The 26,857-nt window shown below is 39.2% G+C and overlaps 1 protein-coding gene across 1 annotated transcript in view; it reads left to right on the top strand.

Moving 5' to 3' along the window:
• Positions 1 to 40: 40 nt before the first annotated feature.
• Positions 41 to 26,857, top strand: part of LOC134657277 (RRP12-like protein) — a 33,749-nt gene continuing 6,932 nt past the window's right edge. The window contains exons 1-16 of the mRNA XM_063512859.1: positions 41 to 336; positions 1,262 to 1,514; positions 1,939 to 2,065; positions 3,055 to 3,351; positions 4,645 to 4,728; positions 5,592 to 5,744; positions 8,555 to 8,697; positions 10,707 to 10,799; positions 11,417 to 11,531; positions 11,977 to 12,138; positions 12,941 to 13,588; positions 14,218 to 14,681; positions 16,081 to 16,253; positions 17,012 to 17,223; positions 18,352 to 18,608; positions 19,513 to 19,736. Coding sequence (XP_063368929.1) covers positions 201 to 336; positions 1,262 to 1,514; positions 1,939 to 2,065; positions 3,055 to 3,351; positions 4,645 to 4,728; positions 5,592 to 5,744; positions 8,555 to 8,697; positions 10,707 to 10,799; positions 11,417 to 11,531; positions 11,977 to 12,138; positions 12,941 to 13,588; positions 14,218 to 14,681; positions 16,081 to 16,253; positions 17,012 to 17,223; positions 18,352 to 18,608; positions 19,513 to 19,736 — 3,541 coding nt within the window. The 5' untranslated portion in view covers positions 41 to 200. The remainder of the gene's footprint in view (positions 337 to 1,261; positions 1,515 to 1,938; positions 2,066 to 3,054; positions 3,352 to 4,644; positions 4,729 to 5,591; positions 5,745 to 8,554; positions 8,698 to 10,706; positions 10,800 to 11,416; positions 11,532 to 11,976; positions 12,139 to 12,940; positions 13,589 to 14,217; positions 14,682 to 16,080; positions 16,254 to 17,011; positions 17,224 to 18,351; positions 18,609 to 19,512; positions 19,737 to 26,857) is intronic.

The following is a 26,857-nucleotide window of genomic DNA, read 5'->3' on the forward strand; positions in this document are numbered from 1 at the left end:
ATTAAGTGTGATCACAGCTTAAGTAAAATCTTTTTCTTTATTGTTTTCTACATGTTGGCGAACCTGAAAACTGACAACTTAATTGACAGCTCGTTGACAGCATAAATTGACAATTGACAGCCATTCGCTTCAAAACTTCATCGCCACGTGCGGTGCAGTTTAATATTTTTCTTTGAAAATAGCTAAAAGCATCTGGGAAAATGGGGAAATTTAGATCAAAGCTGAAAGGTAAAACAAAAGGGAAAAGATGGAACAAAGGCCATTCTTCAGATTCCAATCCAAAGACCCAAAAGTACAGGGAAATGGCTAAATCCCGGTTCTTTCAAGAAAATTTGGGTAAGTTTCCATAATTATCCGTAATTATGTCGTAGGTCGCCTTTGTACATTGTATACTTTCTTTTAATTGTATCTTAACCTGTCTTATGTACAAATTGTACAATAAAGTGTTTACATACATACATTATTCAAAAACCCATCCGTTTTAGGGTTCCGTACCCAAAGGGTAAAAACGGGACCCTATTACTAAGACTCCGCTGTCCGTCCGTCCGTCCGTCCGTCCGTCCGTCCGTCCGTCCGTCTGTCTGTCACCAGGCTGTATCTCACGAACCGTGATAGCTAGACAGTTGAAATTTTCACAGATGATGTATTTCTGTTGCCGCTATAACAACAAATACTAAAAACAGAATGAAATAAAGATTTAAGTGGGGCTCCCATACAACAAACGTGATTTTTGACCGAAGTTAAGCAACGTCGGGCAGGGTCAGTACTTGGATGGGTGACCGTTTTTTTGCTTGTTTTGCTCTATTTTTTGTTGATGGTGCGGAACCCTCCGTGTGCGAGTCCGACTCGCACTTGGCCGGTTTTTTATGATAATTAGTTACTAGATCAACAAACTCTTCTTAAAACACAATTAAAATACTTATAAATGCAATTTTGCAATATTTGAAATATTGTTACTTCTAATTTTTATCTTATAATATTTATCTTCGCCCTGTTTTATAATTTTATTGACTTTCCTCTAGTCTATTGTACTCAGTGCTATATTTGTCTACGTTCTTCATCAATTCTCATCTACTCAAAGGTTAACTGGAAGAAATCCCTTAAAGGGATAAGTTCGCCTTTGTACTGCCTATCCTGTGCCATAAATTTGTGTTTTGTGTTTGTACAATAAAGAGTTTATACATACATACATACATACATACATACATTTTAGACTAAATACTGTGTAACTAACCATTGCCTAACTTGCTTATTTTTTAAGGAAACACGGGTTTAACTCAGCAGGCGGTCTCAAAGCACGATGCCATGATCACCTACGGGCACTCAAAGGGCAAACAAAAGTCTGAAGCTGAAACAGAGCTATCCATTGCGAAGGAATTTGAGAGCATGTCCGTCAGATCCGGCGAAGATGACTCGGAGAGCCAGTACTCGGGTTCTATGAAGTCTGGGACTTTTAAGACGTTCCAGACATTTGCTTCTGATTGGAGTCAGTGCTCCAATGTTAGCTTTAGCAAGTAAGTGACTGTTATTTTGTATATTAAATTTTTGTAACAATTTCATAGTTAGTTTCTCCTGAAAATTGAGGATAGCTATTTGTATACTGAGCCCCATAATTGCCTAGCCACTTTATGAATGAATTCATTCAATGTGCAGCTTGCCACACATATAAAACTGAAAATGGTAATTTTAGACAACTAAATCGCATGTTTCCACCCCCCTTTTCACCCCCTTAAAGGGTGAGTTCTGGAATAAATAGTATCCTATGTCTTTCCCTGGGACTCAAATTATCTGTATACCAAATTTCAACTAAATCGGTTCAGCAGTTTAAGCGTGAAGAGGTGACAAACACACACACATTCACATTTATAATCAGAGCTTGGCGGGGGTGAGCTCTGTTTATAATATTAGTATGGGTATAAACAATATTTTGTATTCCAGGCTGCTAAGCCGGTTTGACTCAAACAACTCTATCCAGAAGGAGATGTTGGCAGTATTGGCAGCCGTCACTGAAGTGATCAAAGAACAAGGCGGAGAGGAAACTTCTACGGAATACTTTGCTGCTCTGGTTAGTATAAATAATAGGGTATTTGACAGTATTTAAAATAAATTATTTTACACAGTGCATGAAATTAAGCTTCATTTGTTCTACAGTCAGGATTGTTATATTATTTTATTAACTTTGTTTTGGGGCTGACTGCAGATCCCATCTGCTGAGTGAAAGCCTCCTCACTTTTTCTCCACTCATCCCTGTCTTAGGCTTTTTGGAGCCAGTCTTTTCCTGCGACGGAGGAGATGTCGTCTATCCACTTCTTTTTGGGTTTTCCTGGGCGCCTCCGTCCTACAGGTCCGGTCCATTTTGTTGCTTCTAATGTCCATCTTTTGTCCTTATATCTGGATACATGACCTGCCCATTGCCATTTTAGATGAAGAGCTTGTTGAAGAGCATCTGTAAGTTTGGTCTTTTGACGTATTATTTCACTTCTAATTTTCTGTATTTTTGTATTGCTTTAATGCAATGGGTCCCATATAGACATTTGATCATAAAAATAAACCCAATTGATTGATACCATAAATTAAAATTTGTCATCTAGCCTATTGTATGGAATACCATCCTACTATGTGGGCTAGAAAGGCTTGTTGTACTTATTACTGTTAATTTCGTTTTTAGGGTTCCGTACCCAAAGGGTAAAAACGGGACCCTATTACTAAGACTCCGCTGTCTGTCCATCCATCCGTCCGTCCGTCCGTCCGTCTGTCACCAGGCTGTATCTCACGAACCGTGATAGCTAAACAGTTGAAATTTTCACAGATGATGTATTTCTGTTGCCGCTATAACAACAAATACTAAAAATAGAATAAAATAAAGATTTAAGTGTGGCTCCCATACAACAAACGTGATTTTTGACCGAAGTTAAGCAACGTCGGGCGGAGTCAGTACTTGGATGGGTGACCGTTTTTTTGCTTGTTTTTTGTTGATGGTGCGGAACGCTCCGTGCGCGAGTCCGACTCGCACTTGGCCGGTTTTTTAATAATTATAAAATTAATTATTTTCAGATGGAAACCCTGAAAGTAGCTGAAGACGACAACCTGGTGGCAACTCTATCCCTTCTCTCCATGGGCATAAAATCCGTTCCACAAGCTGTCCTCCGGAAACAATTCTCCGACTCCGCTACCACCTTCACAGAGATCTTGGAGAAGCACGCTCAGTCGGAGAATGGGACGCTGTTGCGGGGTGCTATTGGATGCTTGTCGGTGCTGCTGAGGGCTCAGGAGTATGCGGCCTGGAGTGAATCTTCCACGATGAGGGTTTTTGATAATGTTCTGGCGTTTGTGCTGCATTCTAAACCTAAGGTGACTACATTTTTATTTTGGTAATTCAGCTTTGTCTTTTTTTTTTTCATTTATTTATTAACACAAAATATTTACATTAAAAAAATTATGACAGCGAACAAAGCCCCCTGAGGCTTAACTGCCGCTGTAATCGCTCTTATATTTACTCTTAATATATTATATTAAACTATGGAGTATTTCATTTCACGAAGTCGGCATTCATGTCTCTTATAATGAGGTGTTAGAGTCTAGATTCCGCATGCACCCCGTCTTCGTGATATGAGACATTCCTATAAGTGTGACGTAATATAAATTTACTTAACTAAGATAAAGGGCTTTCAATATTTGTTTACACTTATGTGGGTTGTTACTAATATTATTATAATGAAATAACTATGAAATAATAAATAAACTTCTTAAAAGTCTTACTATGAAATAATAAATAAACTATCAATACAGACTACTTTTTCCAAAAATACTACTGGGATACATTTTGAGACACTTTTTATAGTTCCAAATCTTATAAAAATCGAAGTTGGTGGTTTTTAGTAGACCCAAGTGTCCTAATATCAGGTTCCTAGTTTCAGGATTAGGCTGTGCATAATATAAATAATAAAACACTAGTCTGTCTCGTTTTAATACTCCTGGGGTCCACGAAAGCTTGTATCTTGCATGAGCGCTTGCAAATTCCATTGAAAAAAAAAGCGGCCAAGTGCGAGACGGACTCGCCCATGAAGGGTTCCGTATTTAGGCGATTTATGACGTATAAAAAAAAAAACTACTGACTAGATCTCGTTCAAACCAATTTTCGGTGGAAGTTTACATGGTAATGTACATCATATATTTTTTTTAGTTTTATCATTCTCTTATTTTAAAAGTTACAGGGGGGGGGACACACATTTTACCACTTTGGAAGTGTCTCTCGCGCAAACTATTCAGTTTAGAAAAAAATGATATTAGAAACCTCAATATCATTTTTGAAGACCTATCCATAGATACCCCACACGTATGGGTTTGATGAAAAAAAAATTTTTGAGTTTCAGTTCGAAGTATGGGGAACCCCAAAAATTTATTGTTTTTTTTTCTATTTATGTATGAAAATCTTAATGCGGTTCACACAATACATCTACTTACCAAGTTTCAACAGTATAGTTCTTATAGTTTCGGAGAAAAGTGGCTGTGACATACGGACGGACAGACAGACGGACAGACAGACAGACAGACATGACGAATCTATAAGGGTTCCGTTTTTTGCCATTTGGCTACGGAACCCTAAAAAATGGTTGTAAATAGGTATATTGTGTATGTTCCTAGGTGCGAAAAGCGGGGCAGCACGCGGTGACAGCTATTCTGCGCGGGAGTTGTTTCATGATTCCCACTGATGACGTCCGAACAAAGGTAAATGTCAAGCAAAGGTATTATTTCATGGAACCGGAACTCTATTTTCAACTCCTTCCGCTTGTAATATTAAATTGATGAGCAATACATTTTTCGAATTCTAATTTCTTTTCTAATTTAAGATCACATCAATGTACCATATTCTGACAAATAAATACATTTGATTTCGTTAGTCGCGACCCTCGTGACATCTAGTGTCAAGTAGCGGTACTGATAAATCCGCTATTCATCGCTAGATGTCCACTACGAAAATAAGCAGCGTTTTGATTACGCGCAAGTCAAGGGGATTGGCGGTCTAGTATTATTAGTCTATCAGTAGGTATACCCAGCCGAAAATTTTATTGCCATTTTAAAAATGAATTGATTTATAATTTGCCCATGCAAATATTGCAGCTCACTGTTATAGTTATAGGCAGCGTGCGTGAACTGTAGAGGGCAGCACCTGCTTAGATGTGAAGCGTCAAGTTTAAGCTTTCAATTTATGCCACAAGGTGGCACACCAGGGGCCTTACCATGAATGTCTTTTTGCGATTATGTTTAGGATCTAAACTGAATTGCTAAGGGACGGAGTTATGCGACTTATGTCGCTCCGTCCCTTAGCAATTCAGTTTAGGACCTTAACAGAATCGCAATGAGACATCATTGTAAGGCCCCAGCTCTTCAACCCGGTCTGTATATCCCCAATAATGCAATTATAGCTGGTCAACCAAATCTTGTCAGTAAAAAAAGGCGCGAAATTCAAATTTTCTATGGGACGATATCCCTTCGCGCCTACATTTTTCAAATTTGCCGCCTTTTTCTACTGTCAAGATCTGGTTGACCAAGTATATTTTGAATGAATGTCACCATGAATTTATTTTTAGGTCCCCAAAGTGCACCCGGCTTCCAACCGCGTCGCAGAGTTCTGTCAGTCCCAGATACAAGCCGAAGCCCTATTGTCCGGACACAGGACCGTGCTACACACACTCACTATGCTGAGGGATGTGCTGCCTATCTTCAGCAAGGAGTATATTAAGGTATGTCATATATTTAACATTTCAGCTTTTTAACTTTAACTAGAGTACGCTCAGACTGTTTTCGAGTCCACCTGTCCCTGCACTGAGCTAACTACGTATGTACACCCAGAAGAACCTAGTTTACTTGACATTTTGAAGCAAAATATTAATTGTGACGTTATCTATGAAAAGGGACCTTATTGTCGATGGCGCTTACGCCATTATTAACGATGCTCCGATATAAATATAATGCCGCGCGACGCTGTGCGGCGTAGCGCCATCGACAATAAGGTCCCTTTTCATAGATAATGCCCCAATTATTCCATAATAACCAGAAAAAAGCCTTCATAAGCATACATCGGGTTTTATGGTGCGGAAATGTTAAACACTATAAAAAAAATAGGTAAAAACTGTAAAAACCGATACTATTTTAACATTTTTAGGCACATTTCATCATCATCATCATCATCATCATTTATTCAATAACAATATTACATTGTGTTTGAAATCTTAAATCTAGGCACATGCATACAAAATATATTTACAAAATAACATCATAGCTACCAATTTAAAAATAATTAATAATACATCATCAAATAAAAATAAAAAGTCAAATAAATTAAAGTAAATATCTCCGAAATTAAATAAACATGAATTAATAAATTGAACATAATAAAGAAAAATGTCAACAAGTAAAAAGTAAAATTAATAGAATAATATCATTCAAAATTAATTTCATATCGGAATAACAAGAAAAAAAAATTAAGTAAGAAAAAAATGTCAATGAGTAAAAAGTCAATAAAAAAATTATAAATAAGGTATATCAGCATTAAAATATTATTATTAATTCCCTATATCACAATGAAAAAATTCTTCAAGAGCATACAAACATTTTTGAAGTAAAAATACATGTAACTTAACTTTAAATGTATCGGGGTCACAAATAATTTGGACCTTACTACATATTTTTAATTCATAGTTTGGTTATTTTACAATAAATAAAGTTTAAATAGGTACACGAAATGTTCATAAGGCGTAAGGGTGTCGAAAATTATGCAAAATCGAACCTTATAACTTTGCCACAAAGTTCATAGTCATGTGGGAAATATATTCCCTCTGCTTGCTAAAGCTTAATTGACTGTGAGATTAAAACTTAAGACTATTTAATACATCTACACGTTACAAGTGTCAAACGGCGCTTGTACTTGTAAATTGTAACTTGTAGTTTTATAAAATGTTTGTCCAATTTTTTATATTGTATTTATATTTTTTTCGTGTTTCATTTCAGTCCGTCTGTGAGTCTATTCTTTCGCTAATGACACACAACATTACGCGCTACACGCCTTATTCGCAGCCCCACCCGGCTTTAATATCCCTTACAGCCATCTTACCTCTCACTCACGCGTCTATTTCCCTTTCAGTCGGTCTGCGAGTCTATCCTGTCGCTAATGACACACAATAACGTGTACATCAAGACATGCTGCCTCCACACGCTACACGCCTTGTTCGCAGCCCCACCCGGCTTTAATATCCCTTACAGCCATCTTACCTCTCACTCACTCGTCTATTTCCCTTTCAGTCGGTCTGCGAGTCTATTCTGTCGCTAATGACACACATTAACGTATACATAAAGACGCTGCCTCCACACGCTACACGCCTTATTCGCAGCCCCACCCGGCTTTAATATCCCTTACAGCCATCTTACCTCTCACTCACGCGTCTATTTCCCTTTCAGTCGGTCTGCGAGTCTATCCTGTCGCTAATGACACACATTAACGTATACATAAAGACGCTGTCTCCACTCGCTACACGCCTTATTCGCGGCCCCACCCGGCTTTAATATCCCTTACAGCCATCTTACCTCTCACTCACACGTCTATTTCCCTTTCAGTCGGTCTGCGAGTCTATCCTGTCGCTAATGACACACATTAACGTGTACATAAAGACATGCTGCCTCCACACGCTACACGCCTTATTCGCAGCCCCACCCGGCTTTAATATCCCTTACAGCCATCTTACCTCTCACTCACGCGTCTATTTCCCTTTTAGTCGGTCTGCGAGTCTATTCTGTCGCTAATGACACACATTAACGTGTATATTAAGACCTGCTGTCTCCACTCGCTACACGCCTTATTCGCAGCCCCGCCCGCAATATCCCTTACAGCCATCTTACCTCTCACTCACACGTCTATTTCCCTTTCAGTCGGTCTGCGAGTCTATTCTGTCGCTAATGACACACATTAACGTGTATATTAAGACCTGCTGTCTCCACTCGCTACACGCCTTATTCGCGGCCCCACCCGGCTTTAATATCCCTTACAGCCATCTTACCTCTCACTCACACGTCTATTTCCCTTTCAGTCGGTCTGCGAGTCTATTCTGTCGCTAATGACACACATTAACGTATACATAAAGACGCTGCCTCCACACGCTACACGCCTTATTCGCAGCCCCACCCGGCTTTAATATCCCTTACAGCCATCTTACCTCTCACTCACGCGTCTATTTCCCTTTCAGTCGGTCTGCGAGTCTATCCTGTCGCTAATGACACACAATAACGTGTACATCAAGACATGCTGCCTCCACACGCTACACGCCTTATTCGCAGCCCCGCCCGGCTTTAATATCCCTTACAGCCATCTTACCTCTCACTCACGCGTCTATTTCCCTTTCAGTCGGTCTGCGAGTCTATCCTGTCGCTAATGACACACATTAACGTATACATAAAGACGCTGTCTCCACACGCTACACGCCTTATTCGCAGCCCCACCCGGCTTTAATATCCCTTACAGCCATCTTACCTATCATTCACGCGTCTATTTCCCTTTCAGTCGGTCTGCGAGTCTATCCTGTCGCTAATGACACACAATAACGTGTACATCAAGACATGCTGCCTCCACACGCTACACGCCTTGTTCGCGGCCCCGCCCGCGTCTTCTAACGCGCCGGCAAGTCTCGCGGCACAACTTATCAGGTATCTAAAAGGATTAGTGACTCCATGCTCTAACCGTCGATTTTTCAGTTAGTATTAAGCCCCGTCTCCATATTGCGCGGCAAGCTATCGAACATTGGCTCGCGATCGCAATCGATACGGGGCTGGCTCGCGAGCCAACTCGATCATTCGCTCGCTCGAACGGGGCTCGCGACGAACCATTCATTGTCGGTGTTTCGGCGCGCGGCAAAGGAATGTTCGCGCGCAGTTGGGACGGATGTGTACATATAGCGCGGCAGCAGAGATGGATAATGAAAAGTGTCGTACTTTAATTAAATTATACGGAACTAAACAGTTTCTATGGAATAGTACATAGTACAACAGATCATTAAGAAGTGATGCATGGAATTAATGCTTTTAAAAGTTCGTAATCTTCTGATGTCATTCTTGTGAAATTTTGTAATGTAACATCAACTTCATATCTCATGTCTTCCATAAGTCTCACACCACCATGTAGTATTCTATTCATAAACATCTTTTTCATCCACCATCGAACTTTCCGTTTAGGTTTCTTGTGAATAATATGATAAATAATTATAAAAGCGGCAGCTGCACGACGACGTACGTCCATGGTTCCCGAGTACAAACTGGTCGATCGTCGGATTCGTCGGATCGCCTGCCGCGCGAGGCCGCCGCGCTATAGTTCAAGATGGCGCCGAACTTGGCTCGCGAGCCAAAATACAGGTTTGCCGCGGTCGAACATTGCTCGCGCGGCCGCCGCGCGATATCGAGACGGGGCTTTAGATCTCTTCAATGTTTCCTTCATACTTCATATTAGAGTTTTTTTTTTCAAACCTTGTTTTTAAATCTTTATTTTAGATAAATTTATTTAAGTAAGAATATATTTATGTCTAAACTTTTTCTGAAAAGTGCCCATGCCCGGAGATATAGTTGGGCAAAGCATTTGTCAGTCAGTAAGAACCGGGAAAACTATACTCATCCTTTTATTTTTGGTGCTAGTACTAGTGTAAGACAAAGATAGTATGATTCTCTCTGTCTGTGTTTGAAATGAGACAGTCCTATGACAAACTATAACTCTGTTTTTAGGGTTCCGTACCCAAAGGGTAAAAACGGGACCATACTAAGACTCCGCTGTCCGTCCGTCCGTCCATCTGTCACCAGGCTGTATCTCACGAACCGTGATAGCTAGACAGTTGAAGTTTTCACAGATGATGTATTTCTGTTGCCGCTTGTTATAGCTATACAGGGTGCTTCCTGTAACAGGAGCAATAAATTAAACTGTAGGCTGTACTCCTCAAACTGACCAACATTTGTTCAGCAACTTTTGAAAATAACTCATGTTTTGATTTTTATTACACTTTAAAGTTTATTCTAAGACGCAATGTATTGCAAATTTTGTTATTTTTAAAGCGTGACAAGCAACGTCAATCACACTGATGTCAGCGTACATTGAAGGCAATATTTATTTTGTATGAAAAAGAGGAACTATAAAGGATTCATATTTTTTAAAAGTTGCTGAACAAATGTTGGTCAGTTTAAGGAGTACAGCCTTTAGTTTAATTTATTGCTCCTGTTACAGGAAGCACCCTGTATATATACAAATACTAAAAACAGAATAAAATAAAGATTTAAGTGGGGCTCCCATACAACAAACGTGATTTTTGACCGAAGTTAAGCAATGTCGGGCGGGGTCAGTACTTGGATGGGTGACCGTTTTTTTGCTTGTTTTGCTCTATTTTTTGTTGATGGTGCGGAACCCTCCGTGCGCGAGTCCGACTCGCACTTGGCCGGTTTTTTCCCTTACAATGAGGTTCTGAAGTAAACACAGATTAACATAATTGTTATGGTTCGCTGTTCACCATAAAAAATAATTATTTCAAAGAATATATATTCTGATGTCATACTAGACTAGATTTTTAATATTGTTGCTGAACAACAGTACAAAACACTCTAATAAAACGTGATTTACCTCAATGAAATAAAACAAATAAATAAATAACAGAAGACAATATTTTGATTTACCTCGTCAGGGCTTTGATGGCGGCTCGGCCTCCCGCGAACGACACAGGCCAAGTCCTGGCCTGGGCTGCGGTTATGCAGCAAGGATACGGGTGTTTGGCTGCGTGAGTACAGTACACAGACAAGACATCCTCTAGACTGAGCATAGTAGCGATACCCTGTCACAAATATACGGTAGTTTTACTCCATCTTCGAGTCAAAGTGTCTTTGTGTGACGTCCGTGTCTTTGAACGGACCAATCACGGCACGGGACTCGCTCACCTCGTCCCCCGCACCCCAGTATTTTTGGCAGCATCGGTTTCATGAAATAATTGCTCTAAACTCCGTCTAGAGGATTCCTAGTCTATGTTGCAGTATCAATACTTTCATATTTATACCTTTAAGAGGAACAAAGCATTTGACGTGACCTTGTTACTGCACTGCTATTATGATGTCACAAGAATGGCGGCTGCGATTTTGGCGCGAACACTTATCGTTTAAATTTTTAACTATAGCTGGTCAACCAAATCTTGTCAGTAAAAAAAGGCGCCAAATTCAAATTTTCTATGGGACGATATCCCTTCGCGCCTACATTTTTCAAATTTGCCGCCTTTTTCTACAGTCAAGATCTGGTTGACCAAGTATATTTTAGTTTGCATATAATGATACTAATTTATTTTCTTAATTTCTTTTTTTCTCCTCACTATTATTTTTATTTGTTAATAGTATTTTTTGTTTACAGTCTGGACTTGAACCTGTGTATACCTAACCTGCCCGGGTTCGTAACCATCTGCGTCACCGAGCTATGGCAATCGGATGTGCCAGAGATCAATTCTGCATCTACCAATGCACTCAAGGTAAGTACTACCAAAGAGAATAGATAGTATAGAGTGGTCCTTTCATAGTAAATTTTGTAGTCACAGTAAATTTACTGCCATCTATCGACACACGACTAAAACTCAAAATGAATACGTCAAAACTATAAAAAAAAATTATATATATGGATAAATTATTTTTTTTTCTATCATTTTGACTCATGTTCTTTCACTGATACCTATGTGTTAACTACATCACTACATAGTATAAAACAAAGTCGCTTCCCGCTATCTGTCTGTATGTATGCTTAGATCTTTAAAACTACGCAACGGATTATGATGCGATTTTTTTTTAATAGATAGAGTGATTCAAGAGGAAGGTTTATGTATAATTTGTAAACCCGTGCGAAACCGGGGCGGGTCGCGGATTTAGTTATAAAATTCAACAAGTGTCAACAACCATATTGACTACTTATTTTCTTGACAGGCGATACTTCAGGACTGCGTGAAACCAGCCGTGGAGTCCGAGCTATTCCTGAAATACAAGCCTCACGTGGAAAATATCTTCAAAACTATTGGCACTGGCCTGGACAACCCGTTCAACCAGGCTATCAAACATGTCATCATGACTATTGCTGTCTGTTTTGAGGTAAAACTATTATTACTTATGTATGTTTTGTATATATTCTTAGGACCTCAAAATGGGCCTCAAAAACAAAAACAATATTGTCGCGCATATTTTTCAAACGTTTTCTACTGGCATTATTTGTTTACATTCATTTTACAAGCTTTTATTTAACTTGCAATGTACCTAACTATGTATGTTTGTACGGGTCAAATCTTGCAAGTTAAATTTGACCCACTTCCTAACTACTAAAGAAGATGAGAATTTTGTATACATATTTAAGTCTGGTGACAATACGATATTATGGTACCATCGAGCTGATCTGGTGATGGAGACAGGAGGTGGCCATAGGAACTCTGTGATAAAACAACGCAACCTAATTGTGTTTGTGGTTTTTATTTAGAATTGTCTGCATGAGTATTAGTTGCCTGTAGAAAAAACCGGCCAAGTGCGAGTCGGACTCGCGCACGGAGGGTTCCGCACCATCAACAAAAAATAGAGCAAAACAAGCAAAAAAACGGTCACCCATCCAAGTACTGACCCCGCCCGACGTTGCTTAACTTCGGTCAAAAATCACGTTTGTTGTATGGGAGCCCCACTTAAATCTTTATTTTATTCTGTTTTTAGTATTTGTTGTTATAGCGGCAACAGAAATACATCATCTGTGAAAATTTCAACTGTCTAGCTATCACGGTTCGTGAGATACAGCCTGGTGACAGACGGACGGACGGACAGCGGAGTCTTAGTAATAGGGTCCCGTTTTTACCCTTTGGGTACGGAACCCTAAAAAAGTGCAGTCAGCGATAAAAACTTATTTTCTTTACAGATTGGAAACGAAAACGTGGTCTACATCCTAGGACCACTCCTCAAAAAACTTAATGAACGCCGCGAAAGCCACAATTTCGATAACGACCGAGAAGTGGAACATGCCACAGGCTGCGCTGTCAAATCCTTAGGCCCAGAATTCGTACTCACACACATATCTTTACGAAACGGACCCGAAAATATAAACTTAGACAGAAGCTGGTTACTACCGGTTTTGAAAGAAAAAATAACACACTCCAACCTAAAATTCTTCGCCACAGACATTCTAGAAATGGCCACGTTCTGCAGAAAGCGTGCCAGGGAATGCGTTCAAGAAAACAACATAGCTCTTTCACATACTTTCGATTTACTTTGCAACCAATTCTGGTCTTTGCTGCCTAGTTTCTGCAACAGTCCTAAGGATGTCAAAGATTGTTTTAAGAGCATGGCCAGGGTTTTAGGTAATGTTTTGAAGGATAATCCTGAATTCAGGTTGCCTGTGATGCAGGGGCTGAGGAAGTTGATTGTGAATGCGGATAATGATGATGATAGGGTGGAGTTGGGTAGGTTTGCGAAGAATTATTTGCCGATTCTGTTGAATATTTATATGTCGCCCGCGAAGGGCAGTATCGCGGAAGGACAGAGGCTGGCCGCTTTGGAAACTATTCAGGTGAGTTTGGACTATAGTTCAGTCAGCAGCAGAAGTTGCTGAGCGGGCGAGGTGTTCAAAATTACCTTGACGCGCTCTTATTCTCTTAACAATAAAGTCGCGTCAAGATCATTTTGAACACCTCGCCCGCTTAGCAACTATTGCTGCTGACTGTTCGTTTTTTTTTTGCATTACAAAAAAGGTATAGAATCTTGAAATGTCTGTTATTAAAAAATGCTTTTTAAAAATCAGTAACTATTACTTATGAAAGCAAAAGATTGTAAATGATCGTATATGATTTATAATTGTCACATATTTGCCGTGACTTATTTTTTAAGTTTTTTTCAATAAAAAAGACACGTCAAGATGGCGTAGTCTTTTTCTAATGCTAAAAACTATAAATATTCACAAAAATATTAGTTATATTCTATTCTATACATATATTCACTAACTTTTTTGGTATATTGGTAAGATTGATCGATGTTTCACTCTATAACGAGGAGCTTTTTCTAGAGCTATGTGGAAATTTTTATGGGGAATCAATTAGTCTGCTTTAGTAGATTGGATAAAAAAATACACAAATTACTGATTCCACTAAGACGAAATCGCGGGCAAAAGCTAGTATTTTATATTTCTGAAATCAATTTCAGGTATACCTAGCAATAAGCGACCAATCGCTCCGCGAAGAACTATTCAAAAACTCCCTCCAACAACTAGAAACTTCCGCAGACAACCATTTCCAAAGAGAATCCATACTCGACATAGTTCGCCTACTCGTCCTATACCAAAACAGCGAACGTATTACCCTTCTATTCGACAAATGGGTATACCCATTATGCGAGACCGTATTAGAAAACCCTAAAAAACATAAGAAACCTAAGAAACAAAAAACAGAATCTATGGAAGATGAACAGAAACCGACTTTGAAATATAAAGATAAGGTTAAATTAGTGGAAATGGAGCATAAGAAGGCGTATAGGATTTTGGAGGAGTTATTTAAGAGTGAGGAGGAAGGTTGTAAGGAGTTTTTGAGGAGTAATAGTAAAAAGATTAGGAAGCTGCTGATGAATTCGTTGAGTAAAGCGGCGGATAGCAGTAAAGCTGCTAGATTAAGGTAAGAGTAGTAGTAGTAAACTCTATATTGTACAAAAAGATATTAAAAATAACATACAAGTAGTGAGAAGTACAAAGGCGAACTTATCCCTATGAGGGATCTCTTCCAGTTAACCTTTGAGTAGATGAGAGGAGAAAGTGAAAAGAGGGTGACGAATGCAGCAAAATGTACAACAAGGTACCAAAAAGATAAAGGATATAAATACATACAACATTTATAGGAAAAACATACATATATTACACTAAAAGGAATGGGGAAAATACACTAAAGATTGGAAAGAATTAGAAATATATAAAGCAACTATACAATAGAGATATTGACAAATTAAACAGCCAAATCAGATAACCATAGCTTCTTTTACGTCTCCTTGAACGACGCAACCGAAGAGTTTTTAGGGTTCCGTCGTAGATGGTAGGGTTCCGTCATAGATGGTAGGATCCTAATAGATGTGGTATACTCGTGCGTCCGTGAGTGACAAAACATAGGCAATGCGACACTATGATTGGTCGAATTTATTTGTTGCCCACCATAATTTATACTAATTTATGGTGGGGTGTTTAAAAAAATGTAAGACTGACAAGGACAAACAATAATAGCGCTTTCGCTGCTACTCCTACTGAAAGATACATAAGATTATCCCGTTCGGTCATTTCCCCCCACCCCTCATGCCTGATCCAATTAAACTACTCCATTCATGGGTTCCGTACCCAAAGGGTAAAAACGGGACCCTATTACTAAGACTCCGCTGTCCGTCTCGCTGTCACCAGCAGTATAGTCACCAGGCTGTAATGAACCGTGATAGCTAAACAGTTGAAATTTTCACAGATGATCTATTTCTGTGTCCGCTATACTAAAAACAAAATAAATATTTTAGTAGGGGAGCCCTACTACTTAACCCTACTAATACAACAAACGTGATATTTTTTTTTCGTTTTTTGTGTAATGGTACGGAACCCTTCGTGCGCGAGACCGACTCGCACTTGGCCGGTTTTTAACTGCGGAATCCTAGTGTGATATATCACTGACATATGTATGTCAGAAAGGGTGTGCTAACTAAACATGACTAAGTATATGATACTATTTGATGATATATTATGTGAATAGGTATAGTCAGCTGCAGAGATAAGTGACCCCCTCTGTTATTTTTGTAGGCCTTAACGTAAAGGCTCTATCACAACTTAATTGTCCTGTCTCGCTCGTCAGATTTTTTTATTCAGTCTAACTTTTATAAACATACAGTGAACTAAATGAAAATACTTGACTACTGCGATTCATCGTGAGAATATAATAAAATGCGTCTTTTTTCCTTGTTTCGATGTTAAAATATGTCCAAAATTCCAGCTTATTTAAAAAAATGACTGTTATTTTGACTGCATTTAATTTTGAACCCTATCCCCAGATGCATAGAGCACCTAATCACCTCATCACCCGGCCTGACCGCAGAAAGCAAGCTACTAAAGAGCGCTATAGCCGAATCCGTGATTTGCACGAGAGACATCAACTCCAAATGCCGACAGTGTGCGTTCAACCTTATCAATTGTATTGGAGACGTACTGAAAACTCAAGAAGGAGGTTAGTTTATAATAAATAGTTCAAATATTACCAAAATACTGTTATGTAAGTCCCTTATGTAATAATTGTTTAAGTTCAATTTCGACTGAGTTATATCGGGAGTTTTATCTTGCTATATCATATTTTTTATTCCTTAATTCTTCTAAACTGGAAAGAAATATTTAAATAATGAGGATAAACAGGTAAAGCTTAACGCAGATGGCGCTGCATTCGTTTATAAACATGTCATTAGATGTGTCAAATCCAAAGAAACGTAAACTACAGACTTTTAGACCACAGAGTTGGAATCATTTATAAAGTGTGAGTTTTTAACCTCATTGAGTTGTCTATTGATTTTGATAGTACTTGTATAGACTGACTAGGGTTTGTTGCTTAAAACTTTTCAAAACATGGACAATAAGATATTTTTTTCTTCATTAACCCCCGACGCAAAAAGAGAGGAGTGTTATAAGTTTAACGTGTCTGTCTAATCTCTCTATCTGTGTATGTCTGTGGTATCGTAGCTCCCAAACGGATGAACCGATTTTCGTTTAGTTTTTTTTTGTGTCATAGATAATTTTATCCCGAGGGTTCTTAGCCATGTTTCATGAAAATTTGTTCAGCCGTTTGAAGATCATCAGCTCTTATAATATTATAGTCAGGGGGTTTATAAAAAAAATAATTTTGGATATTTTATTATCAGGTTAATAATTACTATCAGGTTACAGTATGATGATTATTACTCATACTTTTGGTACAAATCTACATTTTTTCAACAGGAATGCGAAGCTTCCTAGACCTAATTCTCTCTGGTCTTTCCGCCCCTCTGCCCCGCATCGTGAGCGCCACCCTTAGGGCTCTAGCATCAGCCCTGTTCCATCTCTCTGAAGACATGTCTTTAGAGATGGTTCAAGAGTTACTGGAGACAGCGGCCAGTCAGATCATGTCAGGGAATCGGGAGGTCGCTGCTGCCGCTCTGAGTTTCTTGAAGGTTAGTTTCTGTCTCTTTTGACCAAGTTTTTTCCAGAGAGAAGAAAGAATAGCCACAATATAGTACGTAAAAAAGAAGACATGCAGACATAAAAAAGATTTGGACGCTAAAATAGGGTCCCCACTCAGCATAATGGTGCGGCATTATATGGCGCTGGTTTTCAGTGGTAGTAAAGCATCTTATAGTGTCTGAATCATGATGATGATCGATCTAACTGCCTCGTATCGTCAAGGCCACCCTTAAAGCCCTAGCATCAGCCCTGTTCCATCTCTCTGAAGACATGTCTTTAGAAATGGTTCAAGAGTTACTGGAGACAGCGGCCAGTCAGATCATGTCAGGGAACCGGGAGGTCGCTGCTGCCGCTCTGAGTTTCTTGAAGGTTAGTTTCTGTCTCTTTTGGCCAAGTTTTAACTAGAGAGAAGAAAGAATAGCCACAACATAGTACGTAAACAAGAAGACATGCAGACATAAAAAAGATTTGGACGCTAAAATAGAATCCCCACTCAGCATCATGGTGCGGCATTATATGGCGCTGGTTTTCAGTGGTAGTAAAGCATCTTACAAGGTGTCTCAATCATGATGATGATGGATCTAACTGCCTCGTATCGTCAACGCCACCCTTAGGGCTCTAGCATCAGCCCTGTTCCATCTCTCTGAAGACATGTCTTTAGAAATGGTTCAAGAGTTACTGGAGACAGCGGCCAGTCAGATCATGTCAGGGAATCGGGAGGTCGCTGCTGCCGCTCTGAGTTTCTTGAAGGTTAGTTTCTGTCTCTTTTGACCAAGTTTTAACTAGAGAGAAGAAAGAATAGCCACAACATAGTACGTAAACAAGAAGACATGCAGACATAAAAAAGATTTGGACGCTAAAATAGGGTCCCCACTCAGCATAATGGTGCGGCATTACATGGCGCTGGTTTTCAGTGGTAGTAAAGCATCTTACAAGGTGTCTGAATTTAGTAAGTGCAGTACTTGCATGAAAATCGTCGTTTAAATAAAGAACTCATTCAAAGAGAACAAGATAAACAATTGCATGACTTTTCAACTGCAATTACTGCATATGTTGTTAGCACGGCAGATATATCGGTCATTGGCGTCCAAAAGGTTAAATAACAATTCCTTCAACAGGTATACACCAAGGTCCTGCCTACAGACGTCCTTGCCGGCTCTCTCCCCCTCATTATAAAAACCCTCTCATCCATGCCCGAAGACTGCAAGCGGCATTCCCGTCTAGAAATAGGATACTTCCTGACCAGGATGATCAGGAAATACGGGGCCGATACCGTGGAGAAGCTGATTCCTCAGGAGGATCAGGTCATGTTCAGGAGGCTGAGGAATCTGAGGAAGTTGGATAATAGGAAGAAGAGGGCTAAGGATAGTCAGAAGTGAGTAATTTAACCATTTGCCTTAACTTCCCAGCCATACAAGGAAATAATCCAAAATTTGTCAGTGAAATTTGAATCTACAGTGTAAGAAACAGAGTTGATATTGCTGTGTTTGAAAATGGGGTTGGCAACTGTCAAAAATTTGCAGATGGCGCCATTTTTTTTTATATTATAAATGGGCTTACTCATGGCCACAGACTAGCCGAGGCGAAGACGTGACTTACGATGGAGCGAGCCTGCCCAGAAGGTGCCTGTTCACCCTTGATTTGAAGGCCATCATAGCTTGCCGCTTTTTCAAAAATTTGGCTTAAAGGGCTGGCATCCAGGGCATTAAAAAAACATAAATTTGACACAATTCTAGGGGTTGACAGGGCAAGCTATGCTGGCGCCATCTGCTAAATACTTCGACCGGCCAACCCCATTGATCGAAAGAAAACAAATACAACTCTGTTCCTACTGAAAATGATTTAAATTTCATCGAACTTAATAAGTCTTACAGATAGGACCGTGAGCCTTAGGAGGATATCTTAAAACTACGTACCTACATAAAAGTAGTTTTTGCGCGAATATACTTATATGCTGTTGTCAAATAATTAGTGCGCTTTTTTGTAAGTTATTTAGCTAAAAGAAAATGTTACCAAAAGATTAAACTGTAAATAAAATTATATTGTTGTAATTTTTTTTTATAAATACCATTTGAAGTCGATTATGTCTTATGTAATTATGTATTGTATATTTAAACACGTATTTATCGTTATTTCTTATTTATTAATAAAGAATACATGTTTTTGGTGCAAATCTAAATAGAAAAGTCACATTCTTATAATATGTCAATGTTTTAAATGTAGAAAATCAATATAACTAAACGGAGAAGGTTTTAATACCGAACACCATTTTCATCCAGAGACCAAGTCGACTCCGAAGACGACCTAGACGAAATCCGCGGCACATCCAAGACCCTCGAAGACATCCTCAAGGACTCGGACTCCGAGATGGAGCTCATGGAAGAAGATGAGAGGCCTAAAGCTAAGTCCAAGGCCAAGGGCAAGAAGAGCCAGGCCTGGATACAGGACGATCCGGAGACTATCGTGGACTTGGCTGATGTTTCGGCCTCTAGGAAGATAACAGGTATCTATGTCATTTTATCAAGCTCTGGGGCAATAGTTATAAATATAACATTCAACGTGCTTTTGTCTCACAAAAAAGAGCAATACGAACGATCGTTCGAATTCCATCATGGGATAGCTGTAGAGAGCATTTTAAAAAGTTGGAGATACTAACAGTCCCCGCCCTTTATATTTTAGTCCTATTGACGGATGCAATCAAGCATAGATATCGCTTCGAATCGGATGAGCAAATGGCTTTAAGATTAAAATCTAGGACAAAAAATATTACTCCTATTATTAAACCCCATCTTGTGGTGAGCACACTACCAGAGTTCAAGCCGTGCGACTATTTAACAAAATGCCAATCGAGCTGAAGGGACTCGTTAATCATAAGATCTTTAGCTATAGGTTAAAAAAATACTTGCTCGACAAATGTTTATATAATATTGACGATTTTTGAAATTACAAATTCTTTCCTTTTATTTTTATTAATGTTTTATTGGTTCAATTTTAATTGCACTCTAGACTTTATCTAATTTTTTATGTTTTTATCTTCGGTATATTTATAATGGCAAATTCTTTCCTTTATTTTATTAATGTTTTTTTTTTGTTTTAGTTAAATGGACATTGTATTTCATGAATTTATTTAATGTTATGCTTCTACTGTATGTGTTGTGTACACAATTGACATTGTTTATGAATAAATATCTTGTATCTTGTATATCTTAATCCATCCATGGTGTTGTTATGTTATTCGTAGCTCATCCAAGACACTCGAATATATAATCAACTAGCGACCCGCCCCGGCTACGCGCGGGTTAACAATTTATACATAAACCTTCCTCTTGAATCACTCTATCTATTTAAAAAAAACCGCATCAAAATCCGTTGCGTAGTTTTAAAGATCTAAGCATACATAGGGACAGACAGACAGTGGAAAGCGACTTTGTTTTATACTATGTTGTGAAGAGATAGGCCTAAAGCCAAGGTCAAGGGCCTGGATACACGATCCGGAAAATATTGTTTAGGTCGAGTTGGTATCTATTTACCAAGGCTCGGAAAAACGCCCGTCATTTTGAAAACAAATCATAATTTAGGATCCATTTGCGAGTCGAAAATGTTCGTTTACGGCACAGACAAGACATCCTCTAGACTGAGCATAGTAACGCTACCCCCTCTGCCACTCATACGGTAGTTTTACTCCATCTTCGAGTCAATCCCGTGCCGTGATTGGTCCGTGTCTTTGAACGGACCAATCACGGCACGGGATTCGCTCACCTTGTCCCCCCGCACCCCCGTATTTTTGGCAGCATCGGTTTCATGAAATAATTACTCTAAACTCAGTCTAGAGGATTCCTAGTCTATGGTTTACGGTGTACGTCTACGGATGTCATTGGGGCATGTTTAATCGTTGACATTGGTATAAAGAAGTCTGTGTTGTACGGAACAGGGTAATGTTTTCAAAATGACGGGCGTTTTTCCGAGCCTTGCTATTTACTTTCCCCCTTATTCATAAACGCGCTACAAACCTTACTTAGCTAACAATCGTCTGTCCTTATCTGTAATTTTGACTTATGTATTTGTAAGAAAGGGATAAAACATAATTTAACAAAATCAGGCGGTAAAGTTTTATTAATAATGTTCCTATCTTCCACACTGTTAAGGTGACGGTAGAGGTGGGTAAATTTTCAGATTCTGTCAATTTACCCCATTTCACACACAAGCGCACTTCACGCACACTCAGTGGCGTAGCTAGAGGATATGGCGCCCGGGGCAGGTACCAAATTTGCGCCCCCCCCCCCCCCCCCCAAACGAAATGAACTAACGAAAGGGTTACTTTTTACTTATTAAAGTTTACTTTTGATTTAGACAAAAAAGTGTTTTTTTAGTCCATCGGTGGCTAACAAGCATACGACACACCTGATGGTAAGCCGTCACCGCATCCTATGGACGTCTACACTCCAGGGGCGTTACATGATGCGCGTTGCCGACCCTTATGCACTTCTTTTTTTAAGGGGTGGGGCAGAAGTAGCAGAGGCTGGGGACGTTGTAACAGGGTACGGTTGAAACAGAGTTTCTTAGCTTATGGTCAGAGACCAGGGTGGGACGACTGCCCCACCTTGCCCCACCGTGGGTACGCCTATGGATCTGTCTGCCCCAGAGTAAAGTATCGCCTCCCTTTTGAGCACACCGCGTATTGAGCACACCGAGTTTTTTGGATACGAGCGCAGCCTACCCAGAAAGGTGGCTACGAAATTATTGGACGTCACTGATGGAGATGTCAACACCGAGGCTCCCAATACTCCCTGACATGGGAAGGGTTGTGCCTTGAAAAATGAGGTTTTCTTAGCGGTAAACGCGCAAAATTGAGCCTTGGTGGGATTGAATTAGACTAAATTCTCCCGATCCCACACCGAAACTCTGGATAGAATGCTCTCAATACCTGACACAGGTTTTTCACGGCATTCTAGTATCACAGAACGAGCGATGTTGGCACGGCATGTGTTATACATAGGGTTTGTAATCCGGATCCGAAATGTATGAAATTATCCGGATCTGGATCCGGATCCGCGGATATTCCCATACATTTCGGATCCGTCGTGCAAACTCTAGTTATACAGGTTGGTCCAAACCTTGCCGTCCAACATTTTTTTTTAGATTCCTCATGCTGTGGGCTATCAGAATATGTATGTTAGCCGACTTTTCGTAGTTTTCGAATTATGATTTTTATTACTTTTAACTTTTGTTCAGAAATTCCGGGGTGAAGCAATTAAATAAATAAATAAATAAATAAATAAATAAATATTAATGGACATTTTTACACAAATTGACTAAGCCCCACGGTAAGCTCAAGAAGGCTTGTGTTCTGGGTACTCAGACAACGATATATATATAATATACAAATACTTAAATACATAGAAAACAACCATGACTCAGGAACAAATATCTGTGCTCATCACACAAATATTTGCCCTTACTGGGATTCGAACCCAGGACCGCGGCTTCACAGGCAGGGTCACTACCCACTAGGCCAGACCGGTCGTCAAAATATTATTATTATTTATTAAAAAAAAAAACTATTGAACTTTTTTGAATATTTCTTTTTGTAACATAATACTTTACAAACGGCGCAGTTGCTAAAAAAAATCAGCTTCCTCACTTGGCTGAGTTGGGAAAAAAAAGCGGCCAAGTGCGAGTTGGACTCGCCCATGAAGGGTTCCGTATTTAGGCGATTTATGACGTATAAAAAAAAACTACTTACTAGATCTCGTTCAAACCAATTTTCGGTGGAAGTTTACATGGTAATGTACCTCATAATTTTTTTTTAGTTTTATCATTCTCTTATTTTAGAAGTTACAGGGGGGGGGGGACACACATTTTACCACTTTGGAAGTGTCTCTCGCGCAAACTATTCAGTTTAGAAAAAAATGATATTAGAAACCTCAATATCATTTTTGAAGACCTATCCATAGATACCCCACACGTATGGGTTTGATGAAAAAATTTGAGTTTCAGTTCGAAGTATGGGGAACCCCAAAAATTTATTGTTTTTTTTCTATTTTTGTGTGAAAATCTTAATGCGGTTCACAGAATACATCTACTTACCAAGTTTCAACAGTATAGTTCTTATAGTTTCGGAGAAAAGTGGCTGTGACATACGGACGGACAGACAGACGGACAGACGGACAGACAGACAGACAGACAGACATGACGAATCTATAAGGGTTCCGTTTTTTGTCATTTGGCTACGGAACCCTAAAAAGACAAACTTTTACGTTCAAGCATGTCAAGCTTAGATGTTGCCCTTACCTAAATAAATAAAAAATACAAGCGATTTCAAGGACTTTTGGTTATTTTAGAAACTGCTAGACCCTACGTTTTTTTAAAAGGTCAAAAAAGTGATACTTAATAGTCATAATTTGTCAGAGTCGCCGGTTAAAGGAACTGAGGTGGAAAGCTTCCAAATTAGTAATTCATTACAAAAATCCTCTTTTGTTATTTCTACTATTATTTTATGGGGTCACTTCCCTAACGCTATTTCATGTTATCAGTGCAAATACCACGAACAATTATTAGAAGGCATAAAAGCAACGCAAAGCTTCACGCCGGAATTTCTTAACAAAAGTTAAAAGTTAAACTCGAAAACTACGAAAAATCGGCTAACATACAACGACGAGGACTCTAAAAAAATTTTTTGGAGGTCAAGGTTTGGACCACACTGTATACAGGGCACAGGGTGGCTAAAAAATAACTGCATTTCCGTTGCCAGGGAGGTTTTGGGATTATACTGAGCAATTTTTACTATGAGACCAAACCCATAGTCGCGAAAAAAAAAATTGACTGTTTCCTACATTTTGGCTGGTCCATTTTCTATGGGAGGTCTTTTGCCCATTTTGGCGCCCCCCCTTGGACGGCGCCCGGGGCACGTGCCCCCCCCAGCCCCCCCCTAGTTACGCCACTGCGCACACTACCTCACTTTACTGGGACAGGTCACTGACCCATCAAGTTTTTTTTTAAGATAGCGTTTTGAGTTTAGTGGCCTCCTTTTAGGAAAAGCGTTCCATTGAAAGAAGAAAGAGAAACAATACATTTAATCTTGCTTTCCTTGTCTGTTCATGTCACACGTGACGTATTTAAATTCTAATATTTCATTTGGTTGTTGACAATTTTCTACATTATGGCTTTGTCGAGATACGCGTTTTCTAAAGTTAAACCGAATAAAACCAGATGTCATTAAGTCAGATGTAAAATTTTATTTACTACTCTATACGACTTTTCATAAGGCTCAAAATCAATTAAATGAGAATTTAAATAAATAAAGTTCCGGCAGGGTGCAAAATTTAATTAAGGCGGACAAAATAAAATTTGAAAATATATGGAAACAGTGTTGGCTAATGTACCCCTAATATCTTTACCGATTTACTTTTATGTGGTATATTCGCCTTTTGTTTCACTATTTAATTAATACAATTAAAATAAAAAATATTATACCGGTATTCCACCGGTATTATTTCAGTGCTGAAGCGATTATCTTCGATCGTAGCCTTGATAATGTAGGTGTTGATAGTTACTTACGGCGGTAGGAGCGGCAATGAACCCCGTGCAGAGTAGAACGTGAGGTGCGTTGGGATAAGTGCATATATCTACTTATAATTCTTTGGCTGGTTGGTAACCCTCTATATTTTATTTTTTGTTTTACTGTTATTAGGTTAAGGGAGTTTTAGGGAGTGAAAAAAAATGATTTTCGTTTTATGCGCTCGCGTGATTGCCGATGGATTATAATTAGACAAAAGAACTTGTTTTCCACGCATCGAATGTAGATCCCTATGACACTTCCTCCAAGTCTTCTCCAATAATGTTTATACCGTATTTTAATTACCTACCTTAAATGTTACATTTCTAAATATTTTTTTGTGCTATACATACTTCAAAAAAATCGCTGGAGGCCTAGCGGTAAGAGCGTGCGAATTGCAATTCCGGCTCGTACCAATGAGTTTTTCGGAACTTATGTACGAAATATCATTTGATATTTACCAGTCGCTTTTCGGTGAAGGAAAACATCATGAGAAAACCGGACTAATCCCAATAAGAGCCTAGTTTACCCCCTATGGGTTGGAAGGTCAGATGGCAGTCGCTTTCATAAAAATTAGTGCCCACGCCAATTTATGGGATTAATTGCCAAGCGGACCCCAGGCTCCCATGAGCCGTGTCAAAATGCCGGGACAACGCGAGGAAGATGATGATGATGTGACACATACTTCCAAAAAAATCTACAAATATTTTACGTGACAACTGCTTATAAGTAAATATTATGTAGGTACACTTATAAAGTAGAAAATATCTTATAGGTACATAATATAAAAACCGATCATGTACGAGTAGGATTCACTATGGGTTCCACAGTTACACATTTTTATTGCATATTTTTTGTTTAAGACCAACTCACCTATTATAGGACATAGGTCTTCCATTAATCTTTTGGCGTTGAACTATTTTTTGTATATGTATTTATGTAATACAATTCTGAGTTAGGTTATGGTACATTTTTGCTCACCTACTTATAATTATGTATTATATCTGATATGTCACATGATACCAAAAATCGCCGCAAAGTTAAAAGTTCATTTATTTACGTTACTCATCTTCGGATCACCGACTTACTACTTCCTTACTTGACATATGTGTACTAAATTTCAATTGAACTAGTCCAGTAGTTACGGTGAAAATTGGCTTTAACAAAATGGCAGACACACGAGTGATCTTATAAGGGAGATTATTTTCCTTGAGTGAATGGTATGCATTTACCCCAATGCACCTCACGTTCCACGCGGCGCGGCGTAATCTGGCCCCTATTTCACCACGGTGACAGGTAAGACAAAAACATCACTGTTATTGACGCCATAGGCATCCATGGACTACAGTTACCGCTAACACTGATTTAAACTTTCACGATTTTTACACATTATTAAATTGTACAACGGAACCGCAAAACGTTCAAGCGGATAAACAAGACCAAGTGCGGGTAGTTCGAAAAACTCGCGCGGTTAGAAGATGCTGATGTCAACTTACGCCAGTCTTCTCCGAGACCACGGGGACAACGCCGTCCTCGAAACGTCGGAGGCAAATCTTAAAACTTAGATACGCGATTAAGTCCCGTTGTACAATTTAATAATACAGTTACCGCTTACCATCGGGCGGGCCGTATTCGTGTTTGCCACCGTCATTGTACCTATTATTAAAAAAAAACTTTATTATATCGGATAAAACAGACATTTCTCTCGCAAAAAAATCTTGTGACAATTGTCACAAGATTTTTCAAAGAATTTTCGGTAAGTCTTGACAGGAAATGAGTTCTGTGTCGCAATTTCGATACAGTTGCCGTGTTTCTTGTGACAATTGTCATTAGCTTCGCAAAATAAGAATTTTTTAGTGGCAATATAATGGAGTTTATTTATTTATTAAAATGTTGGTGGCAAACAAGCACATCGCCCGTCCGATGGTAAGCGGTTACCGTAGCCTATGGAGGCCTGTGACGTCAGCAACAGTGATGTCGACAACTGTCGCACCTGTCACCGTGGTCGTGGTGAAATAGGGGCCAGTAAGTACCTAATAATCGCAGTGGTCTTAAGTGTCACAGACCCT

The sequence above is a fragment of the Cydia amplana genome, chromosome 19 (genome assembly GCF_948474715.1).
Source record: "Cydia amplana chromosome 19, ilCydAmpl1.1, whole genome shotgun sequence".
Taxonomy (NCBI): domain Eukaryota; kingdom Metazoa; phylum Arthropoda; class Insecta; order Lepidoptera; family Tortricidae; genus Cydia; species Cydia amplana.